This window comes from Dama dama, chromosome 22, assembly GCF_033118175.1.
Source record: "Dama dama isolate Ldn47 chromosome 22, ASM3311817v1, whole genome shotgun sequence".
NCBI lineage: Eukaryota > Metazoa > Chordata > Mammalia > Artiodactyla > Cervidae > Dama > Dama dama.
The window spans coordinates 26185967-26207581 of record NC_083702.1 but is presented as its reverse complement, the minus strand read 5'-3'; the positions used below and the strand labels follow the sequence as shown (position 1 = coordinate 26207581).

The following is a 21615-nucleotide window of genomic DNA, read 5'->3' as shown; positions in this document are numbered from 1 at the left end:
TTTAGCCTCTAAGTAATTAGACAAACAAATCAGATGTGGCCACACTGAGCACCATGGTTTAACTACTCATGTCTCTTCTCATGTTCTCTTGGATCATCAAAATGAACATTAACGTGCAAAAAAAGCCTTATGAAACTTTAGCATGGAGTTGTGAAATTCAAAGCAAAGATCTTATTTATTTTTTCATTAGAGGGATGGGGGCAAAAATCACCAAGTTCAAACCACTAACGTAAGTAGTATTCAAGGAGGGTAGTCATGTCTGTTACAGGCTTTAAAAACACCGATGAGAGGGTACCCTTAAATCACAGCATCGAGAAGGAGAAACCTGTGAGACATATTGGTTATTTGTTTTCCTCATACTCTGTGCAAAAAATTCAGGTTGGAATCTGTTTGCTTCTGGTAGAGCTGTGTGAGAGGTTCGTTTTCTTCGAAGTCGTCTGCAATATGATTCCCTTCTGTACTGTCAAGCTTGGTTATCGCAATTACCAGGCCGCCATTTTGAACCTGTGTTTTATTGGAGCATCAATCCTTACCCGGGTGTTTGCAGGTTGGCTTGCTGATGTCTGCCTAGGAAGAAACAAACTGGTCCATATTTGCTTATTTCTGCATTTTCTAGGTGAGTGTCCACTTCTGACTGGATTGTTTTACAACTTATTTTAGTGGATTTTTATTAGAATGCTTGATTTATGTTATTCCCACCTTGTTTTTAGTATAAAGTGTAATAAATGAGCCTAGAATGTTGTTTCCATTTATTTTATTCTCTGTATAATTTGAGAGATACTCGTAAGTATGTATGTATGTATGTGTGTCTCTATGTGTGTGTTAGAAGTTGCTTTGATACCTTTATCATTGCAGTGATTATATTTTATATTAATTATATCTTCAAATGTCTGCCTTCTATAGAATGCCCTCCTTTTCCCCTTTCTATCACAAGCCCAAATTTGTGACAAATTCTATGTGAAATGTGACGTTCATTTGCTTCACAATTAAAATGAAATGTGCTAAAAAGGTGTTTTGAAGTTCATGTAGAATAACTGTGAAACATTTTCATGAAAAAAGGTCTTTTAATTAGTCATATAGTAATTAAGATTGTATTTGAATACATGATTTCCATGTTATGAGCTATGGTTACCTGCTAAAAAAATGAGTGAATTTAACACTATCCTGTGCTACTTTACATAGCAAAGAAAGAAATATATCCTTAAAATTTGGGAAGCGAAGTGATTGCAAGCAATGTTGGGAAAATATCAAGTTTATTTGATAAGGTATAGAGACCAAGTTGATGAACAGTTTAGAAATTTAGACTGTGAAGCTCAAGGTGGTCTTCTAGACACAAAGGAGTTATTGAAGATAAGATGAATATATTTGGGAAATCTTTCAATAAACAATCATAGTGAGAGGTTAGAGAGAGAACAGAAAATCTCAGGATGCTGGGCTAGGTGATGGAGAAGTATCAATCCAGGAAAGAACATAAAACCATAAAAAAACTCATTAACAAAGGCACAAATATGATGGAAGGACAGAAATTAACTCCAAGTTCTGAGTTGAGGAACTTAGGAAGGTAGTTCATCAAAACCAACCAGGGCAGCAGAAATGCAGTTTTGGGTGACGGGGAAGATGATGAGGAAGTGATGGGTAGCAGGTATTCAGCCTGTGCACATTTCCATCAGATGGTCAAGTACCAGTCACTGAACCAATCAGAGTGTGATTCAAACTTGGAAACTGCTTCAGTTCTGTGAAACATAAACCAAGTTACTGCATGGCAAATATTCATTCACCATTCCACAAATGTTTCTCATTGACTACTAGGCATTGTTCCAGGTTCTGAATGTAACAGAGAAGAAGGCAGTCTCTTTTCTTATGCAGCTAACTTTCTCAAATGTGACAGGAGAAAATCAAGAAATAGCTATTTTGTTGGGTGGTAATGTACAGTGAACCCACTCCAGTGTTCTTGCCTGGAGAATGCCAGGGATGGGGGAGCCTGGTGGGCTGCTGTCTATGGGGTCGCACAGAGTTGGACAGGACTGAAGCGACTTAGCAGCAGCAGAAGCAATGTACAATGATGAAAAATAAAGCTGGGGAAGTGGACAGGACAGACTAGATAGTGACAAGACTGCTCTTCTGTATCAGGGAATATTTTCTGATGAGGAGGCATTTAAGCATGATTTACTCTTTTTTACTTGGTAACAGACTACACAGTAGTGTATATATACATCAACGCCAATCACCTTTGCAGATAAGATCATCTATATCATTTTTCTAGATTCCACATATATGTGTTGATATATGTTATTTGTTTTTCTCTTTCTGACTTACTTCACCCTGTATGATAGTCTCTAGGTTCATACGTGCCTCTACAAATGACCCAATTTCATTCCTTTATATGGCTGAGTAATACTCCATTGTATATATGTACCACATGTTCTTTATCTGTTCTTCTGTTGATGGACATTTGGAAATCCAAAAAACAGGGAATATATGTATATGTATACCTAGAGCTGATTCACTTTGCTATACAGTGGAAACTAACACAATATTGTAAAGTAATTATACTCCAATAAAAAAATTTTCAAAAGAAAAATATAAGCAATTCATGTTAAAAAAAAAAAAAAAACCCAAAAAAGTTTTCTTTAACAGGCTTCTGAGTTGCCTAAGATCATAGCGTTTTCTCTCTCTATTGATTAAGAACAAATAACCCTTGGGAGAGGTGGTTTTCTTTGAGGGGTGGGAGTGCAGACATCTTTAGTATCTCACATCAAGTGTTTCTGAATTGTTTTAATTTTGTTAAAATGGACTTGATTTGTTCTCCCAAAAACCTTTCTACCATCCAGGCTGCCACATAACCCTGAGCAGAGTTCCATGTGCTATACAATAGGTCTTTGTTGATTATCTATTTTAAACATAGCAGTGTGTGTATATGTATGGCTGAGTCCCTTTGCTATTCACCTAAAACTATCACAACATTGTTAATTGGTTATACCCCAATACAAAATAAAAAGTTCCTCCAAAATGGACATGATTTGTTTATACATTCTGAGAGGTGGTTTGAGTTTGAGGGAAAAATAAACTTAGGACTCTGGATTCATTAAAAACACATATTGAGGGAAATATTTACTTTTAGGAAAATTATATTACCTCCAGAATTGCCATGATTAATATTTTAACAAGATTGTCACAAGACGAGGCTACATTCAGAAGAAAAACTTTATTTTCGGTGTGCTTTGGTGAGTCAGTGGTCTATGCATATTTATTTATCTTTTTCTCCATCTACAGGCTCTGCTTTATTATCTGTGGCTGCCTTTCCTTTGGAGGATTTCTACATAGGCACTCACCATCTGATTTACAACGTACCCAAACAAGAGCAGAGGAGGCTGTTTCACGTAGCACTGTTGGCCGTCTGTCTCGGCACAGGAGGAATCAGAGCTATAGTCTGTCCATTGGGTGCTTACAGCCTTCAGGAGTGTGGATTCCAGAAACGAACATCCCTTTTTAACTGGTAAGTAACGCTAGCTAGGAGAGAAAACAGACTTATGACATCCTTTTCCCTTTGTGCATTTCTCACTGTTTGCTCTCTGGTTCCATTTTGATGGCAGTCATTCAGTCTTTGCCATTGACTGGGCTGGGTAACAGTGAGATGATACCTGTGACAGTGATTAAGCCAGTAGTCCTGGGGGCCTATGAGTCAGGTATAGACCAATACAGCTTACCGGCACCTTTTGGAAACACATTGATGAATTTGTCCTCCACATAAACAAGTGTGAGATGGTGTGTCATATTGAATAGAAGATGGTTTTGGAGCCAAACAGGCCTTGGTTGGAAATCTCATCTCTACACAATTGCCTGATCTTAGTCATTCCATTTATTCTTTATGAGTTTAACCATTTCTGAAGGGTTATCATAATACCTCTCCTTGGATTTTCTTAGAGGTAATAATATGTATATTGCTGGCAGAGAACATGGCACATAGTACTAATCAATAAGTAATCAATAAGTTGTTTTTCTCAGTTATGTCTACATTGTAATAGACTAATTCAGCAGGGATTATAAATTCAGCAAGAAGATGAGAAGGATGGAAGAAGAATTTTACTTCTTAAATATCCATTAAAGCATCAACCAGCATCTCTATTTCACTTTCACTTCACCCCCAGCACCTGACAGAATTTCTAGTCCCTAGAAATCAAACCACATTTCTATGAGTCTTTCTCTCCCAGTGAGTTCTTTTACAGTGTTATGGATTTCTAAAGAACCAATTTTAATTATCAAATGCAAATTCAAGAAAAAAATTGAAATTTTGATCTTAAGAAAAAGTAGTTCAACAATTAGTAGAGAACTTCGTTGTTACTGTCATTCATCAGTGGATATCAGATATTTCTGAGATATGTTGTCTTTCTTCCTCTTCTCTGTGAAATGAGCTAGCAACATTTTTCTAAAATATTGTCTTTTTCACCATTGTTAGCAATAGATAAAAGCAAAGTAGAAATAGCATCAGACAAAATGTCTAAAGAGAACTCATATTAAAGCATTAAATGAAAAAATTATAATACATATTATTTAGATATTATTACATGTAGCTATCTGAGACAGTTCATTTTTTTCTTTCTGTCTTTCTTTCTTCCTTCCTTTCCTTCTCCCCACCCTCCTGCCATATTATATTAATATTACAAAGCACTCAGGCCTATTTTGGATTAAGTCCAGATGAAAGAGAATAATGCTATTTTACCAAAGGTGGAAGGAACTCTTTACTTCCTTACAGCAAATTCTGCCTCCTTGACCTGCCCAAAGGAGAAAGAAAAATCTTTCTTTTTTATTCTATTCGGAGGTTTTAATCCTTAATTAGCAACATCATTTTGATTAAATAAGACTCTGGAGGATTAAGACTAGAGAGCAATCAGTTGTTCTGAAAGATAGCTCTGGAGAATTTATTGTACTGTGGTCTTAGTCATTCAGAGTTGTGTTTAATCAAAGTGACATTTCTCAGCGTTGATTACAAAGGAGACATTATATGAATGAAATATTTCCTCAGGGAAACGGAGGGGACACCCAATGGGTTTGTGCTTTAGGACATTGGAAAAAGGGATGAGGGATGGGGTGAAAATGAATTTCTGCAGCCAGGCCACATTTAAGATGAACACCTTTAGATTGGGTTACTTATTATTTTCTGATTTCATTAAAATCTCCGATAAAGGGATCATGCAACATTTTTTAAAATTAAGGGCGCTGAGAAAGGGATATAAAGAATCATAGAGTGTTATTCTTTAACATGATGAAAGACTGTAGAAATAATAAGCTCCTCGAAGGCTGAAGATGGTTGTTTTTTCTTTCTCAGTTCAAATACTAAACTATGGAAAAACTTTTATGAACAGCTGCTTGTTGCAGTTTATAGAAATGAATGTTTGTTCTATTCTTATACGTACTGCAGGGGTTGGTGGCAAAATGGATAGAACTCTTGCTGGGCAGCCAGACAGCTGGCAGGAACCTGGCTGTGTCACTTAGGTGTCTTACGGTTTTCGGCAAGTTTCTTCACCTCTCAAAGCCCGGGGTCCCTCAACCACAGAATGTGGATGCCTTGGAGTGCTGTTGTGGAGTTTTTACGCAAAATACCATGGCACATTATAGGTATTCAAATCAGGGTAGCTATGACCAGTGTTATTCAATGACAAATCAGTCGTCAGCTAAAGTCATCTTCCAACTTCTGGGAAAGAGGAAGGCCATTTAAGAGAAGGTCATCTTTAAAATGAGCAGTCTATTGATTTATCATCTATTTCTTCAAATCAAAAATGCCCCTAGAAATTACAAGCCTGGTTAATATAATAAATTTCAGTAGTGGCTTTTGAAAAAGCAACACACCACTTGAATCCACCACTTGAAGGTTGCATCCAGTTCCGGTTTCAGCACAGATGTCAGATGTTCATAGTTACGGGGCCCTTAATGAGATGTGTCATTGCATCTCTACCACCTAACGCTTCCCAATGATCATGTGAAATAGTGGAGACTGGAAGTCTCAGGCATTGAAAGCACCACTTCCGAGTGGAGCTGCCAAATGTAGGTGAGAAAACCTCTCCCAGCCAACATCACCATCTGGTACTGGAGCATCCTCAAATATGTACCTCATTGAAAGAATAAAGCTAAGCTCCCTGAAATCAAGAGGCATAATAATCTGCCAACTTCTCCTTGTGCCATCATCCAGAACTGAACCTGGCTCTTTCAGCGTTTTCCAAACTCTGAGGTATAAGAGTTACCATACTGGAGATCATATAAACAAATACACCTGTGCAGAATCTTTTCCGGAAGCAAACTGAATGGTGAATAATTAAGTCTGTTCATGACTGTAATTTTAAATCCTACCACAGTCAAACTTAAATCTTGCTCCCTCACATCTCTACTTTGGGTTTCCCTGGTGGCTCAGATGGTAAAGATTCTGTCCACAATGCAGGAGGCCCAGGTTTGATCTCTGGGTTGGGAAGATCCCTAGAGAAGAATAACAACCCACTCCAGTATTCTTGCCTGGAGAATTCCATGGACAGACAAGCCTGGTGGGCTACAGTTTATGAGATCGCAAAGAGTCAGACATGACTGAGCAACTAACATTCACTCACTCATATCTCTACTTACTTCACCTGATAATTTGCATTCCGTCTGCATATCATAGTCTCTTGTGAACCAGTTACCAGAGTGAATTCTACATGCTGTAAAGGCTCAAATAGTATATTGGTAAATTTCTTGTAAAAGTCTAGAGACTGAATTATTCCATCCCTGAAATTTTGATTATCTGGTACTCAGTTTGACTCTACATAATATATGTCTCCTACTAAGTGTTCTGATTTAAAATACTTACTCAAATTTAATATTTTTTATCTTAGGAAAACACTAGAGGTAAAAAATTATTATCCCATAGCCATTTTTTTCAAACCTGTTGTAATATTTTACTAAAGTATAGTCTGACAGAAAGTGAAATTAGTCACTCAGTTGTGTCTGACTCTTTGTAACCCTATGGACTGTAGCCCACCAGACTCCGCTGTCCATGGGATTCTCCAGGCAAGAATACTGGAGTGGGTTGCCATTCCCTTCTCCAGGGCATCTTCCCAACCTAGGGATCAAACCTGGGTCTCCTGCATTTCAGGTGGATTCTTTACCAGCCAAGCCACCAGGCAGTATTAGAGTATTGTCTGAGAGAAGTGATTCTCAAACCTAGATGTCCGGGAAAGCTTAAAAATACTGATGCCTGGACCCTGCCACCAGAAATTCTGATTGTGTTAATTTGAGGTGGGAACCAGAGACGAGGCTTTTTTTTTAAGCTGCCTAAGTAGTTAGGTTTGAGAACCACTGCTCTCAAGCAGTGTTGCCTGATTTTAAGAACCACTTGAGGATTTTGTTAAAAAGCGTTTCCCATAACCCTACTTAATGCAGTGTGATGACTTCAATGGGAAGGAAATTCAAAAGGGAGAGGGTACATGTATGTGTATGGTTGATTCATTTTGCTGTACAGTAGTAATTAACACAACATTGTAAAGTAACTATACGCCAATAAGAATTACTTAAAAAATAAAACAAACAAACAAAAAACATTGCCCATGTCCCTACCTTCAACTTCTCAGATCAGAATTTCCTGGGAGCGTAGCTGGGGAATGTGCATTTTTACCAAGTGCTTCAGAATTTTGAAAACAGTTCCAGAGACTTAAGAAAAGAGAATTCCACACGTGGTCTGGATTCTTGAAAAGAAATGGAGCTAAACACTGATGGAAGCACTTATTTTGTACCAAGATGCTTCAGAAAATTTTGATGATTCATAACAGTTTTTCTTTACCACTCCAGAAATCTACCTGATTGAGAAATCCTACCTAATCCTTGAGGAGAAAAACAAAATATGAAATTATACAATTTTGCAATGGTAAAAATCATAATTTACAAAATACATTTCAGCTAACAAAATCAAAACAGCTCTTGGCATAGTCTTATTAGAACTCATTTCTTATTAGTACTCATTAACATGGACATAACTGTTTTTATTGCTTTGCTTTATTGTGCTTCACAGGGAATAGAATTTTTAAGTTCAAAAATGTATAAATTTTTATGAATTGTAAATTTTATAAAATTTACAAATTGCAAGTTAATGGCAATCTTGTGTGTAGCGAGTCTATTGGTGCCACTTTTTCCAACAGCCTTTGCTGACTTTGTGTCTCTGAAGCACCTGATAATTCTCATAGTATGTAAACTTCATTATTATTATTTTGTTTATTATGGTGATCTGTGATCAGTGACCCTTGATGTTACTACCACCGTGCACTCAAGGCTCAGATGATGGTTAGTATTATTTAACAATAAAATATTTTTAAATTAAGGTAAGCACATTATTTTTTTAGGCATAATGTTATTGCATGTTTAATGCATAGTTTAATGTGTAGTGTAAACATAACTTTTATATACATTGGGAAACCAAGAAGTTTTTGCACCAGAAACTTCATGCCCCCTGTTATATCTTAGTGGTCTGAAACCAGACCCATAGTATTGATATCTTCAAGGTATGCTTGCACTCAGAATATCTTCTAAGTTGAATACTGAGGAATAGCTTATAAACAGTTTTTTTAAAAAACCACTAGACCTTCCAAAATTCTATTTGCCTGGGCTCCAGCCAAGTTTAACAAATGTGCCCACTCACCGTAGTAACAACAGGCACCTCCTCTGTTATCGTTGCCAAAATTGTCAACATTCAGAAAATACATTCAGAATTCCTCTCTAACATGCAATGACAAACTAAACAGTATTGAGAAAAGGAAAAAAAAAAGAAAGAAATTTCTTACATTTCTTACTGATCCTGCAGCTTCCCGCTTTTTCTTAAGGCCTGTGTGGTGGCTTTTAAGCTGTAGATGCATCAATAGTGACTTATTGTCATCAATAAACATGCAGTGGTTCAAATATCTTGAACTCAGAAAATGATACACCTTTTTTAAAAAAAAAGCAACAGAGTAAATTTGAAGACCTAGTGGGCTTTATTACGTCATTCATGAATTGGGGAGCATCTCTTCTAACAACCGAAAGAGTACTTTGAAGGGCTGTACAAAATGGAAGGCTTTTGTAGGAAGAAGGGTGGGGCAAGAGAGCTATTAGCAAAAGAAAAGAAAGCATTACTTTGGGGCCAGGATATCTTCTTTTGCGGGTGGGTGTTGGGAAGGGAATGGCAAGGGTTATAGCACATAGGTTGCTGCTTTTTCTCCTGAGGGATGGAGAGGTTCACAAGACAGATGCCTTCATTGATGCTGACCAGAACATTCCAGACTGGTTGATTACATTTCTGGGGAGGCTCAAAACTTCAAGTAAGTCATGTATCTAAGTCTAGGTTTGATATCATGAACTTTAGCCCAAGTAACATTATTTTGAGCCTGGTTTTCTCTTCAGCAACATTAACAACTGTTAAAATTGGGATGTTGACAGAAGAAAGGGAAATAAAGACAGAAAGGGAATGAGAGCAAGTTAGAAGAGGCAAGGACAGCAAAGAAAGAGGATGAAGCATTCCCCCGAATTTCTTAATTAAAAATAAACCTTTTACTTTAATTGTGCTGCCTGTCCACCAGAATCAATGATCGTCTTTTATTAAGCTTTCTTTTCTTTAATAGCATTGTTGAAAAATACTTACAGATGAAAAGTAGAAAAAAGTTATATAAATGAATTTATTTACAAAACAAAAACAGACTCATTAATTTTGGAAACAAACTTACAGTTAAAGAAGGGAACTTAGCAGGGAGGGATAAATTAGGAGCTTGGGATGAACACACAGACACTACTATGCTACTGTTGTTTAACTGGTCAGTCATGTCCTACTCTTCTGCAACCCCATGGACTGTAGCCCTTCAGGCTCCTCTGTTCATGGGATTTCCCAAGCAAGAATACTGGAGTGGCTTGCCATTTCCTTCTCCAAGGGATCTCCCTGACCAAGGCTCGAACCTGGATCCTGCATTGGCAGGCAGGTCCTTTAACACTGAGCCACCTGGGAAGCCCACACTACTACATTTATATCATAGATAATTAACAAGGACCTATTGTATAGCACAGGGAATCCTACTCAATATTCTGTAATAACCCATGTGGGAAAAGAATCTGAAAAAGAATGAATATATGTACTATTTAACAGATTCACTATGCTGTATACTTGAAACCAACACAAACACTGTAAATCAATTATAATCCAATAATTTTAAGTAGAAACTGCAAAACTGCCTCTGGTCTCTCTTTCTCCAAGTTCATGTCAGCTAGATGATTATTTGAAGTACTTCAAAAAAAGCAGAGACGTTATTTTGCCAACAAAGGTCCGTCTAGTCAAGGCTATGGTTTTCCAGTGGTCATGTATAGATGTGAGAGTTGGACTATAAAGAAAACTGAGCACCAAAGAATTGATGCTTTTGACCTGTGGTGTTGGAGACGACTCTTGAGAGTCCCTTGGACTGCAAGGAGATCCAACCAGTCCATCCTAAAGGAGATCAGTCCTGGGTGTTCATTGGAAGGGCTGATGTTGAAGCTGAAACTCCAATACTTTGGCCACCAAGTGCAAAGAGCTGACTCATTGGAAAAGACCCTGATGCTGGGAAAGATTGAAGGCAGGAGGAGAAGGGGACGACAGAGGATGAGATGGTTAGATGGCATCACTGACTCAATGGACATGGGTTTGGGTAAACTCCAGGAGTTGGTGATGGACAGGGAGGTCTGGCGTGCTGTGATTCATGGGGTCACAAAGAGTTGGACACGACTGAGCAACTGAACTGAACTGAACTGAATGGGCCAGTGGTTATGCTAGAAGGAGCAGTGACTGACAACCGCATCCACCATGAAATCAGCACCCCAGTGTTACACTGACTCTTCTAAACAGTCCAATTTTAACCCATTGAAGAGCCACAAATCCCATTGAAGAGCCACCATAATCCTGGTGAATTATCTCAGTATCATTCCATGAAGAATAACATATTCTCTCTGAACTCTTAAAATTGTCCGCTGAGGCTTGGGATGCCTGGAAGTTTTCCTCCCCTCTTTCATTATGTTCTCAAGTAGGATGGAAAGCCCATTTCAAACTGTGTCTCTTATAATAACTTAAAATAAGTCTGAAGCATGTCAAAATTGGTCATTCTAAAAAATGACAAAACGTTTGAGTGACTTTAAAAATTATTACTAAATTATCGTGAATTTTAAAATTATTAATCCCAAAAGGTTTGCTAAATTTTGCAGCAATAAGGTTTTTCCCCTTTATTTGTATTCAACACTGTGGAATCATGAAGACCAAAAAAAAAAAAATTACCATTTATATATACTCCCAATTATTTGCAGTTCCCAGTCTGTGTTTAAAAGTAGACTAAAGAAACATATTTTTACTGCTGCTTTCAATTTTCCTTAATCACTGGTATTTATTTTGCTTTAGTGCTTTGCTCTCTGACTTTCTGTGTGAGAGGTGCTTTATATATTCAATTTGCTAGTGAGCTATGAGATGAAAGGAGTCTTAATGGTGAATTTGAAGACTGTGGATTTTTATTTCTTTTATTTTTTTTACAGTTGATACATATATAATTTCACCCTTAATTATCTATGGCTTGTCCTGTCCATGGATCAACAAAGACGTATATAAAGCGTGATTGTACTAGGCAATTCTTTTAGAAAATTACACAATCAAATAGGTCGGGTGACATTTGTTAAAATACACTTAGTACTTTATGTGAAATCTCTTCCTATACAGAGATATTCAGCACTATAATTCTTTGGTTTATAACTATATTTCACAAGATGTAAGTCTTGGAAGAATTGTAATTTTCCTTGACCCTCTTTAGAGTAATTCCGTTTACATTCCCCAGTGGTGTACTGAAGAGTCTCACGGTGTCCTCTTGGATTTCTCCGCAATACTTAGCATTTGAAACAGGGTTTCTTAAAGATTAAAAAGGACTATAACATTGCTTGCAGCTCCAGCTTCTCTTTGTTACTACCAGCCACAGTTCAAGTGTGCGGCTTGCAGAAGCATTAAAGATGACCTGAGGTAGAGCCAAGGGACTTTATCCCATTGTCCTAGAAGATTCTAACTTTGTACCTCCCCTGCATGGTGATAAATAAATCACTATTAGTAGATTATAGTCAGTCAGCTTACTCTGCATGACCGTGCTTGACATTTGATTACTTTCCTGTCAGTTATGGAGAGTAGATGTTCAATATTTTGAACGGGGTGATCACTTCATGGGTGCATACATATTCAAAACTTAAATTGACAAGATGACATTGGTCAGACCACCATATGACCAATTTCAAGATGGCCGTCAGACTCACTGTACTGTTTCTATATGTAGCCCCCTTCCTCTGCCGATAAAAGCTCTTGCCTATTGATTGTCAGTGGAAGGGAATCAGCCTTTGGACAGGAGTCTGCTCTCCCCTTACCCCGGTTATCATGTCCAGCTCATTGTGACCCCATGGACTTAGCCCACCAGACTCCTCTGATTTCCCAGGCAAGAATACTGGAGTGGGTTGCCATTTCCATCTCCAGGTGATCTTCCCGATCCAGGGATCAAACCCGGGTCTCCTGCACTGCAGGCAGATTCTTTACCAACTGAGCCACCAAGGAAGCCCCCTGCCCTAGTTGCTGGCACCCAAAACAAACCAATTTTTTCTTCCTACCAACTTTGCCTCTTTATTGGCTTTTGAGCAGTGAGCAACCAGACCCCATTTAATAAGTATGTATTTAATAAGAAAGCTAATAAACAGAGATGCAGATGGCCAACGGGCATATGAAAAGATGCTCAACATGTCTAATCATCAAGGAAATGCAAATCAAAACCACAATGAGATACTACTATCACTTCACACCCATCAGAACATCTATCATCAAACAGAACACAAATAACAAATGTTGGTGGGGATGTGGAAGAAAGGGAACCCTTGTGCACTGGGGGTGGGAATGTAAATTGGTACAGCCACTGTGGAAAACAGCATGGAGGTTTCTCAAAAAACCAAAATTAGAACTACCATATAGCCCAGCAGTTCCACTTCTGGGTATATATATCTGGGAAAAAAAAAAAAACCCACTAATTTTTAGAAGAATCATGCACCCCAATATTCATAGAAACATTATTTACAGTTTCCACGATATGGAAATAGCCTATGTCCATCAATAGATGAATGAATAAAGGAGATGTGGCATATACATACAATAGAATACTACTTGGCATTAAAAAGAAAGAAATTTTGCCATTTGCAGCAACATGGATGGAATTGGAGGGTATTTTGTCAAGTGAAATAAGTCAGATAGAGAAAGACAAATACTGTATGATTTTACTTATATATAGAATCTAAAAAATGCAACAAACTAGTGAATATGACAAAAGAGAAGCAGATTCACAGATATAGAGAATGAACTAGTGGTTATGGGGTGGGGGACTATAGAGGCTCGGGGAGTGGGAGGTACAAACTGTTGTATGTAAGATAGCCTACAAGGATGTATTTGTACAACACGGGGAATAGAGCCACTGTTTTGTAACAGCTATAAATGGAGAATAGCCTTGAAAATTTTTATAAAAATTTTAAAAATGGAATTTGAAAAAAAAAGCTAATAAACAATATTTGCAAAATCTAGTTTGGCTCATATACTACTACTTTATAGCTTATGTTTATTAAAAGAATTAAAATTAGCAATTATTATATGAAGCTACTCAATGGCAATTTTATTTTTGTTTCTGATTCCCAGGTTTTATTGGATCATGAACCTGAGTGCAACTGTGGTCTTTCTGGGAATATCTTATATCCAGCACTCAGGGGCCTGGGCCCTGGTTTTACTTATTCCTTTTATGTCCACACTTATGGCTCTGATAACTCTTTATACGATGCACTATAACCTGATTTATCAGCCAGAAAAATGTAAATAAATCTCACTTTACTTTTTTTTTTTTGGTTTTTATGGTTTTCTTAACATATCTTCTTCCTCTTAGATTCCCTATAATTTCACTTTCAACTTAGAGAATTTGTAGAGTCTGTCACTTACTTCACTTGAGAGCAACAGAATCTATAAGAATATCAATAATCTCTATCTTATTTTTCCCTTGTTAATAGAGTTTTACTAATGGAATATTTTAAGCATAAACAAAAGTAGAAAAAAATCATATATGAACCCTTCAATCTAGCTCTCAGCTTCAACGATTCTCAATTCATTTCTACTCATTTTTTCCCCATCCCTACTGGTAGTTCTGAAGCAAGAACTAAATATTACAGTGCTTCGTATGTGTGTGTATAAAAAGAAGCTATATATATGCTCAATACTTGAAAAATATAATCACAATGTCATTAATGCACACAGAGAATTTCTTAAGATGATCAAGTATCTGTTAAAAAATCTGTTTCCCTTTTAAAATCTGTTTATTTTGGGTTTTTTTTATAATTTATTCAAATAAAATCCAAATAAGGCCCATATACTCCAAATGGCAGCTATGTCCCTTAAACCATATATATTTCCCCTTCATCTCTATTTCTCTCCTTTCAATATTTTTATCCTTAAGAAATCTGAACATCTCACATAATCTGAATTTTGCTGATTACATCCATTTAATGTCATCCAAAGGTTTTCTCTTTTTATTTCCCCTAAAATGTCTGACAAACATAGATCCTTGATCAGATTCAGATTTTTCATTTTTGGCAAAATTCCTTCACAGATGGTGTTAGGTACTTCACACTGTCTGATTATCTGCTTTTTCAGGGTCAGTACCCATTGATAATTTTTGTCTAAATCTAAGATGCCATTGGGGGGTTGCAGGTTGGTGATATTCTATATTTCTTCCTCTTTTATTAGCTGAAATAATTCTATAAAGAAATTCTATAAAGAGAAGTTTTATTAGCTCAAATATATTCTTAATAACTATTTCATGACACAGAAGTACAGTTTGTGTAAGGAAAGGAAGTTCAGTTCAGTTCAGTCGCTCAGTCATGTCCGACTCTTTGTGAGCCCATGAACCACAGCACGTCAGGCCTCCCTGTTCATCACCAACTCCCAGAGTCCACCCAAACCCATGTCCATCAAGTCAGTGATGCCATCCAACCATCTCATCCTCTTTCATCCCCTTCTCCTCCTGTCCTCAATCTTTCCCAACATCAGAGGCTTTTCAAATGAGTCGGCTCTTCACATCAGGTGGCCAAATTATTGCAGTTCCAGCGTCAACATCAGTCCTACGAATGAACAGCCAGGACTGATCTCCTTTAGGATGGACTGGTTGGATCTCCTTGCAGTCCAAGGGATTCTCAAGAGTCTTCTCCAACACCACAGTTCAAAAGCATCAATTCTTTGGTGCTCAGTTTTCTTTATAGTCCAACTCTCACATCCATACATGACCACTGGAAAAACCACAGCCTTGACTAGATGGACCTTTGTTGGCAAAGTAATATCTCTGCTTTTTAGTATGCTATCTGGCTTGGTCATAACTTTCCTTCCAAGGAGTAAGTGTCTTTTAATTTCATGACTGCAGTCACCATCTGCAGTGATTTTGGAGCCCAGAAAAATAAAGTCAGCCACTGTTTCCACTGATTCCCCATCTATTTGCCATGAAGTGATGGGACCAGATGCCATGATCTTAGTTTTCTGAATGTTGAGCTTTAAGCCAACTTTTTCACTCTCCTCTTTCACTTTCATCAAGAAGCTCTTTAGTTCTTCTTCACTTTCTGCCATAAGGGTGGTGTCATCTGCATATCTGAAGTTATTGATATTTCTCCCAGCAATCTTGATTCCAGCTTGTGCTTCTTCTGCCCCAGCATTTCTCATGATGTACTCTGCATATAAGTTAAATAAGCAGGGTGACAATATACAGCCTTGACGTACTCCTTTTTCTATTTGGAACCAGTCTGTTGTTCCATATCCAGTTCTAACTGTTGCTTCCTGACCTGCATACAGGTTTCTCAAGAGGCAGGTCAGGTGGTCTGGTATTCCCATCTCTTTCAGAATTTTCCATAGTTTATTGTGATCCACACAGTCAAAGGCTTTGGCATAATCAATAAAGCAGAAATAGATGTTTTTCTGGAACTCTCTTGCTTTTTCAATGATCCAGCGGATGTTGGCATTTGATCTCTGGTTCCTCTGCCTTTTCTAAAACCAGCTTGAACATCTGGAAGTTCACGGTTCACGTATTGCTGAAGCCTGGCTTGGAGAATTTTAATCATCACTTTACTAGTGTGTGAGATGAGTGCAATTGTGGGGTAGTTTGAACATTCTTTGCCATTGCCTTTCTTTGGAATTGGAATGAAAACTGACCTTTTCCAGTCCTGTGGCCACTGCTGAGTTTTCCAAATTTGCTGGCATATTGAGAGCAGCACTTTCACAGCATCATCTTTCAGGATTTGAAATAGCTCGACTGGAATTCCATCACCGCCACTAGCTTTGTCAAAGTGATGCTCCCTAAGGCCCACTTGACTTCACATTCCAGGATGTCTGGCTCTAGGTGAGTGATTACACCATCATGATTATCTGGGTCATGAAGATCTTTTTTGTACAGTTTTTCTGTGTATTCTTGCCACCTCTTCTTAATATTTTCTGCTTCAGTTATGTCTCTATCATTTCTGTCCTTTATTGAGCCCATCTTTGCATGAAATGTTCCGTTGGTATCTCTAATTTTCTTGAGGGAAAAGATTATAAGTGTCTAATCCTTTCCCTCTATTTTTAGATTTTCAAATTAATGAGGTGAACTTCAGTGTCTTCCAAAGATGATCTATTAGTTGTTTTTAGCCTATTATTAAAAACAACTAACAGGTCATCTATTAGTGACCCTGTGGACTGGGCTGTAGCCCAGCTGTCTTCTCTGTCCACGGGATTCACCCAGCAAGAATACTGGAGTGGGTTACCATTCCCTCCTCCAGGGGATCTTCCCAACCCAGGAATTCAACCCACATATCTTAGGTCTCCTGCATTGGCAGGTGGGTTCTTTACCACTAGTGTCACCTGGGAAGCCCATAGATTCCATATATGTGCATTAATATACAATATTTCTGTCTTACTTCACTCTTTATAATAGGCTTTAGGTTCATCCCCTGCATTAGAACTGACTCAAATTCATTCCTTCTTATAGCTGAGTAATATTCCATTTTATATATGTACTACAATTTCTTCATCCATTCATCTGTCAATGGACATCTAGGTTGCTTCCATGGTCTACTACTGTAAATAGTGCTGTGATGAACAGCACTACAAGTTGGTGCTGTTGTTGAGTTGCTCAGTCGTGTCTGACTCTTTATGACCCTGTGGACTGTAGCCCACCAGGCTCCTCTGTCCATGGGATTTCCCAGGCAAGAATACTAGAGTGAGTCGCCATTTCCTCCTTCAGAAGGTCTTCCCGACCCAGGGATTGAACCCACACCTCCTGCATTGCAAGTGGATTCTTTGCCCTTGAGCCACTTGAAGAGCCCTTCCATGCACAAGACTTTTGTCTATTTGCTTTGTCTTTGCATAGTTTATGTTTGAAATCAAATTTACCTATCTTCTTTATGTTTCTAGATTTTGAATTATGGTGAAAAAGTTTTCCTCACTCCCAGATTATAAAAGAATTCATTCATATTTCTTTTGGCATATATATATATTTACCTTTATATCTGTGACCCATTAGGAAATTGTATTAGAATAAGCTTTAAAAGTGAACTCAATTTTATCTTTTTCCATATGACTGTTTATTATACAGCCTCTTATTAAAAAGTGTATTTTTTCCCACTGCTTTGAGGTGCCACCTTCCTGTATACCACCACTTGGATTTCTGGAATTTCTGTTCTCTTTATTTGGTCAGTCACTCTGTTCATATTATCTCTCTTGTTTATAAAAACTCTGATCTTAATTTCTAACATATTTTACTTTCAGTAGTACCTTCACTGTTACCACTATTTCTACCCCTTATCTATACAGCTACCACTAATAACAGTGCAAGAAGTTATATTTTTTAAAATTAAGCACATTCACCACTTGTACTTCATTTCACCCCATACCAGTGAGGTGGGCAAGAAAGGCACAGTGTTCCCTTTTACAGACTATACTCCATGGACTTTGTTTCTGTTCTTGTACCATCCCGAGCTTTACTTTTTCACCTAGCACGTTGTGTTGAAATGATCTATTTCTGAATACAGTTAAAAATTCATGTGTCAGTTTGGCAGAAATCAACACAATAATATAAAGCAATTGTCCTTCAATTAAAAATCAGTGAAAGTCGCTCAGTCGTGTCTGACTCTGTGACGTCATGGATTATACAGTCTATGGAATTCTCCAGGCCAGAATACTGGAGTGGGTAGCCTTTACCTTCTCCAGGGGATCTTCCCAGCCCAGGGATCAAACCCAGGTCTCCCGCACTTCAGGCGGATTCTTTACCACCTGAGACACAAGGGAAGCCCCAATTAAAAATAAATAAATTTAATTATAAAAGAAAATTCCTGAGTCGTATACATACTTGGAATATAGTAAATGCTTAGTGTTTGTTATTGTTAAACTGAGTGCAGAAGATGAGACATAATTGAATTTAATGAGTTGCCCAAGATGTCACAGGCAGTGGCTGATGTGGAACCAGAACCCAGATCTTATTTTTCTCAGGCTAGAGCTTGTTTTTTTTTACACCACATACTGAGGCAGTGAGACAGGGAAAACATCACCCTGGAAGCCTCGGCCTTGTTTCTCCAAGTTCTGTGTTCTGTCAGTCACAGCTGGGCAATACACAGCCTCCTGGCAGCCTGTGGAATGGGTTCATTATGCAAAAAGATGTCTAAGAGATCCTCTCTGTGAGCCCCAAAAGGCAAAAAAGATGAAAATGTAAAGGAAGTATAAACTTTTGTCAAAAGACCACTTTGGCATATTCTGGAGTATGTAATTCTCACATAATTCTTCTTTTGTGAATGTGTTAGTCACTCAGTCGTGTCTGACTGTTTGCAACCCATGGACTGCAGCCTACAGGCTCTTATGTCCATGGGATTTTCCAGACAAGAATACTGGAGCAGGTTGCCATTTCCTAGTCCGGGGCTTCTTCCTAAGCCAGGGATCAAACCTGGGTCTCCTGCATTGCAGGCAGATTCTTTACTTTCTAAGCCAACAGGGAAGCTCATACATAATTTTTACATTCAGATTTTCTAAATATTCAGCATCCAACCATTTGCTTCCTAATCTCCTATTTGAAAGTATATATTCATCTGAATAAAGAACTACAATTCTTCATACAAATCTATTTGGTCAGCTCTGTTTACTGCCAGACTACTGTAGTTCACATGCTACATATTTTAACATGTGATAAGGTAACCTTTCTTTGGACAGTTACAAGAAAAAAATTGTATTGGCTGCAGGTAAAATCATAAAATGTTCACCAGTGGTTTACTTTACACAGTACTCTATAAAATGAATATTTTTGAGTTGTTTTGCTTTGTTTTCTTTTTCAAAGTTATACAATCACCCAACTATGGTGAAGTAAAACTCCGTCCTCCCTCTAGAAAAGTATATCATCCTTATTTTGGCTTCTTCCTCTCTGATAACTAAATTGGAACTTCCTCAAAGCTGTAATTCAAAGCCATGGGTGACCTTAAAGAAATGATTTTTTATATGCTACCTTTTATTTTAAGGTAACTTTTCAAATGTGGACCATGCATTCCATTATGTTTAGCTGTCAAGCACAGTCTTCATTTGCATTTCTTCCCACTGCTGTAATTTTGAGAACTGGCAGGTGACCAAAGAAGGGGGAAAAAAAGTGCATCTACCATCTAGAGTGCAATGTAGGATTTTTTATTATAATTAAGTGGCATAGATATTCATGATTAGATCAAGGTCAGAGGAGCAGACCATCAGAGCCAAGGACTTAAAGGTACAAAGAATTAAAAAATTGCTTTCTAAAGTTTTTTTAAAAAAATAGTAATGGTTACGATCTTTTAAGTTTGGCAATAAGCATTTAAAATAGCTCGTCTGTTTAATTTGAAAATGTGCACACCTGGTGTGTTTGCCACGCACGTTTAAACTGGAGCTTGAAGTCTCAGTTGCATTTTCATTTCAGGCTTTTTTTTTTTTTCAACTTCCCAGTTTCTGCTCCTGGTGTAGAAAAGCAATTTGAGGATTATAATGACAATGGATTTTTTTTAAAGGCTGAGTCTACAAGACACACAATATTATTTGTACAGAAGGCTTGAGTTTCCCATTAAGCCTAATAGGTTAATCCAAGAATGTGGTATGATGTTTGGATACAGATGTTTTCAGTGAGACTTCCCTCCTGACACGTAGGGATAGTTACAGTTTGAATGGATAATGGATGCTCCCTCTGCATAGACAGAGTACAGCATAGCTCTTTTTCTCTCCTCCTTACTGGCTCCCTCTCAGTTCACCTTATCAATTAGGTTTATTACTTCCTCTTTCCTCTGACTAACAGTCCATCTAGTTTATTGTCCACTCTTTCTCCTTGGCCACCTTTTCTCATTCTTATGAGAATGGAGTTGTTGGTCAGTCACTCAGTTGTGTCCAACTCTTTGCAACCTCATGGACTGCAGCATTCCAGGTTTCCCTGTCCTTTATTATCTCGCAAAGTTTGCTCAGACTTATGTCCATTGATGCCATCCAACCATCTCATCCTCTGTCGTCCTCTTCTCCTCCTGCCCTCAGTCTTTCCCAGCATCAGGGTCTTGAGTGAGCTCTTCACATCAGATGGCCAAAGTATTGAAACACAGCCCTGGGAATTATTCCAGGACCCCATTCTTCTCTCTTCGCCCTCTTTCCTTAAGTGACCCACACCAAACACTCCATTTCATTTAACCTCTCTCCTCATCTTCAAACTCACATTTCTGACTTCCTATTCACCATTTTTATTTGGTTATCTAGGGGTCATCTCAAATTTAAGCTGACCAAACCTCAACTCTTAATTCATCCAACTGCAAATGTGCTTGTCTTTTCCATCTTCTGTAAGGGGAACAGAAGTAGCATCCTCAAATCTTCTCATTTCTTCAGCCTCTCCCCATGTCAAAATATCCTGTTGATTCTTCAACAACACATCTTAGTCTTTTTTTAACATTTTGTTTTATAATGAAGTATAGGTGATTAGGTGATAGGTGATTAAAAATGTTGTATTACATATGTACAGTGAAGTGATTTAGTTATACAAGTATCTATTCTTTTTGAAATTCTTTTCCCATTTAGGTAGTTATACAATATTGAGTAGAGTTCCCTGTGCTATAGAGTAGGTCTTTGTTGGTTATCCATTTTAAATATAGCAGTGTATACATTATATGTGATGAAAACTCAGCCATTAAGAAAAATGAAATAATGCCATTTATGGCAGCATGGATGGACTTAGTCATTGTCAGTATATACTGAGTGAAATAAATCAGAAGAGAAAGGCAGTTGTCATAATGATATCACTTATATGAATCTAAAAAAGATACAAATGAACTTATTTATAAAACAGAAACAGACTAACAAACTTAGTGAATTTATGGTTAGCAGGGAGGAAGGAATTGGGGGGGTGGGTAGTTAGGGGTTTGTCATTGACTTGTAAACACATCCTGTTCTGTTCACTTCTCTTCTTGCTGCTCTCTGGTCAAGTCATCACTACCTGTTAACTGTCTTCCATCTTTGTCTCTTGTTCTTTAAAATCCATTATGCACGCAACTACGAGTTCCAGAGTAACT

At 37.7% G+C, this 21615-nt stretch overlaps 1 protein-coding gene across 1 annotated transcript in view; it reads left to right on the top strand.

Annotated features, from left to right (window-relative positions):
* Positions 1-255: 255 nt before the first annotated feature.
* Positions 256-21615, top strand: part of SLC15A5 (solute carrier family 15 member 5) — a 90954-nt gene continuing 69594 nt past the window's right edge. The window contains 3 exon segments of the mRNA XM_061124198.1: positions 256-616; positions 3274-3496; positions 13703-13872. Of these exon segments, the coding sequence (XP_060980181.1) occupies positions 256-616; positions 3274-3496; positions 13703-13872 (754 nt within the window).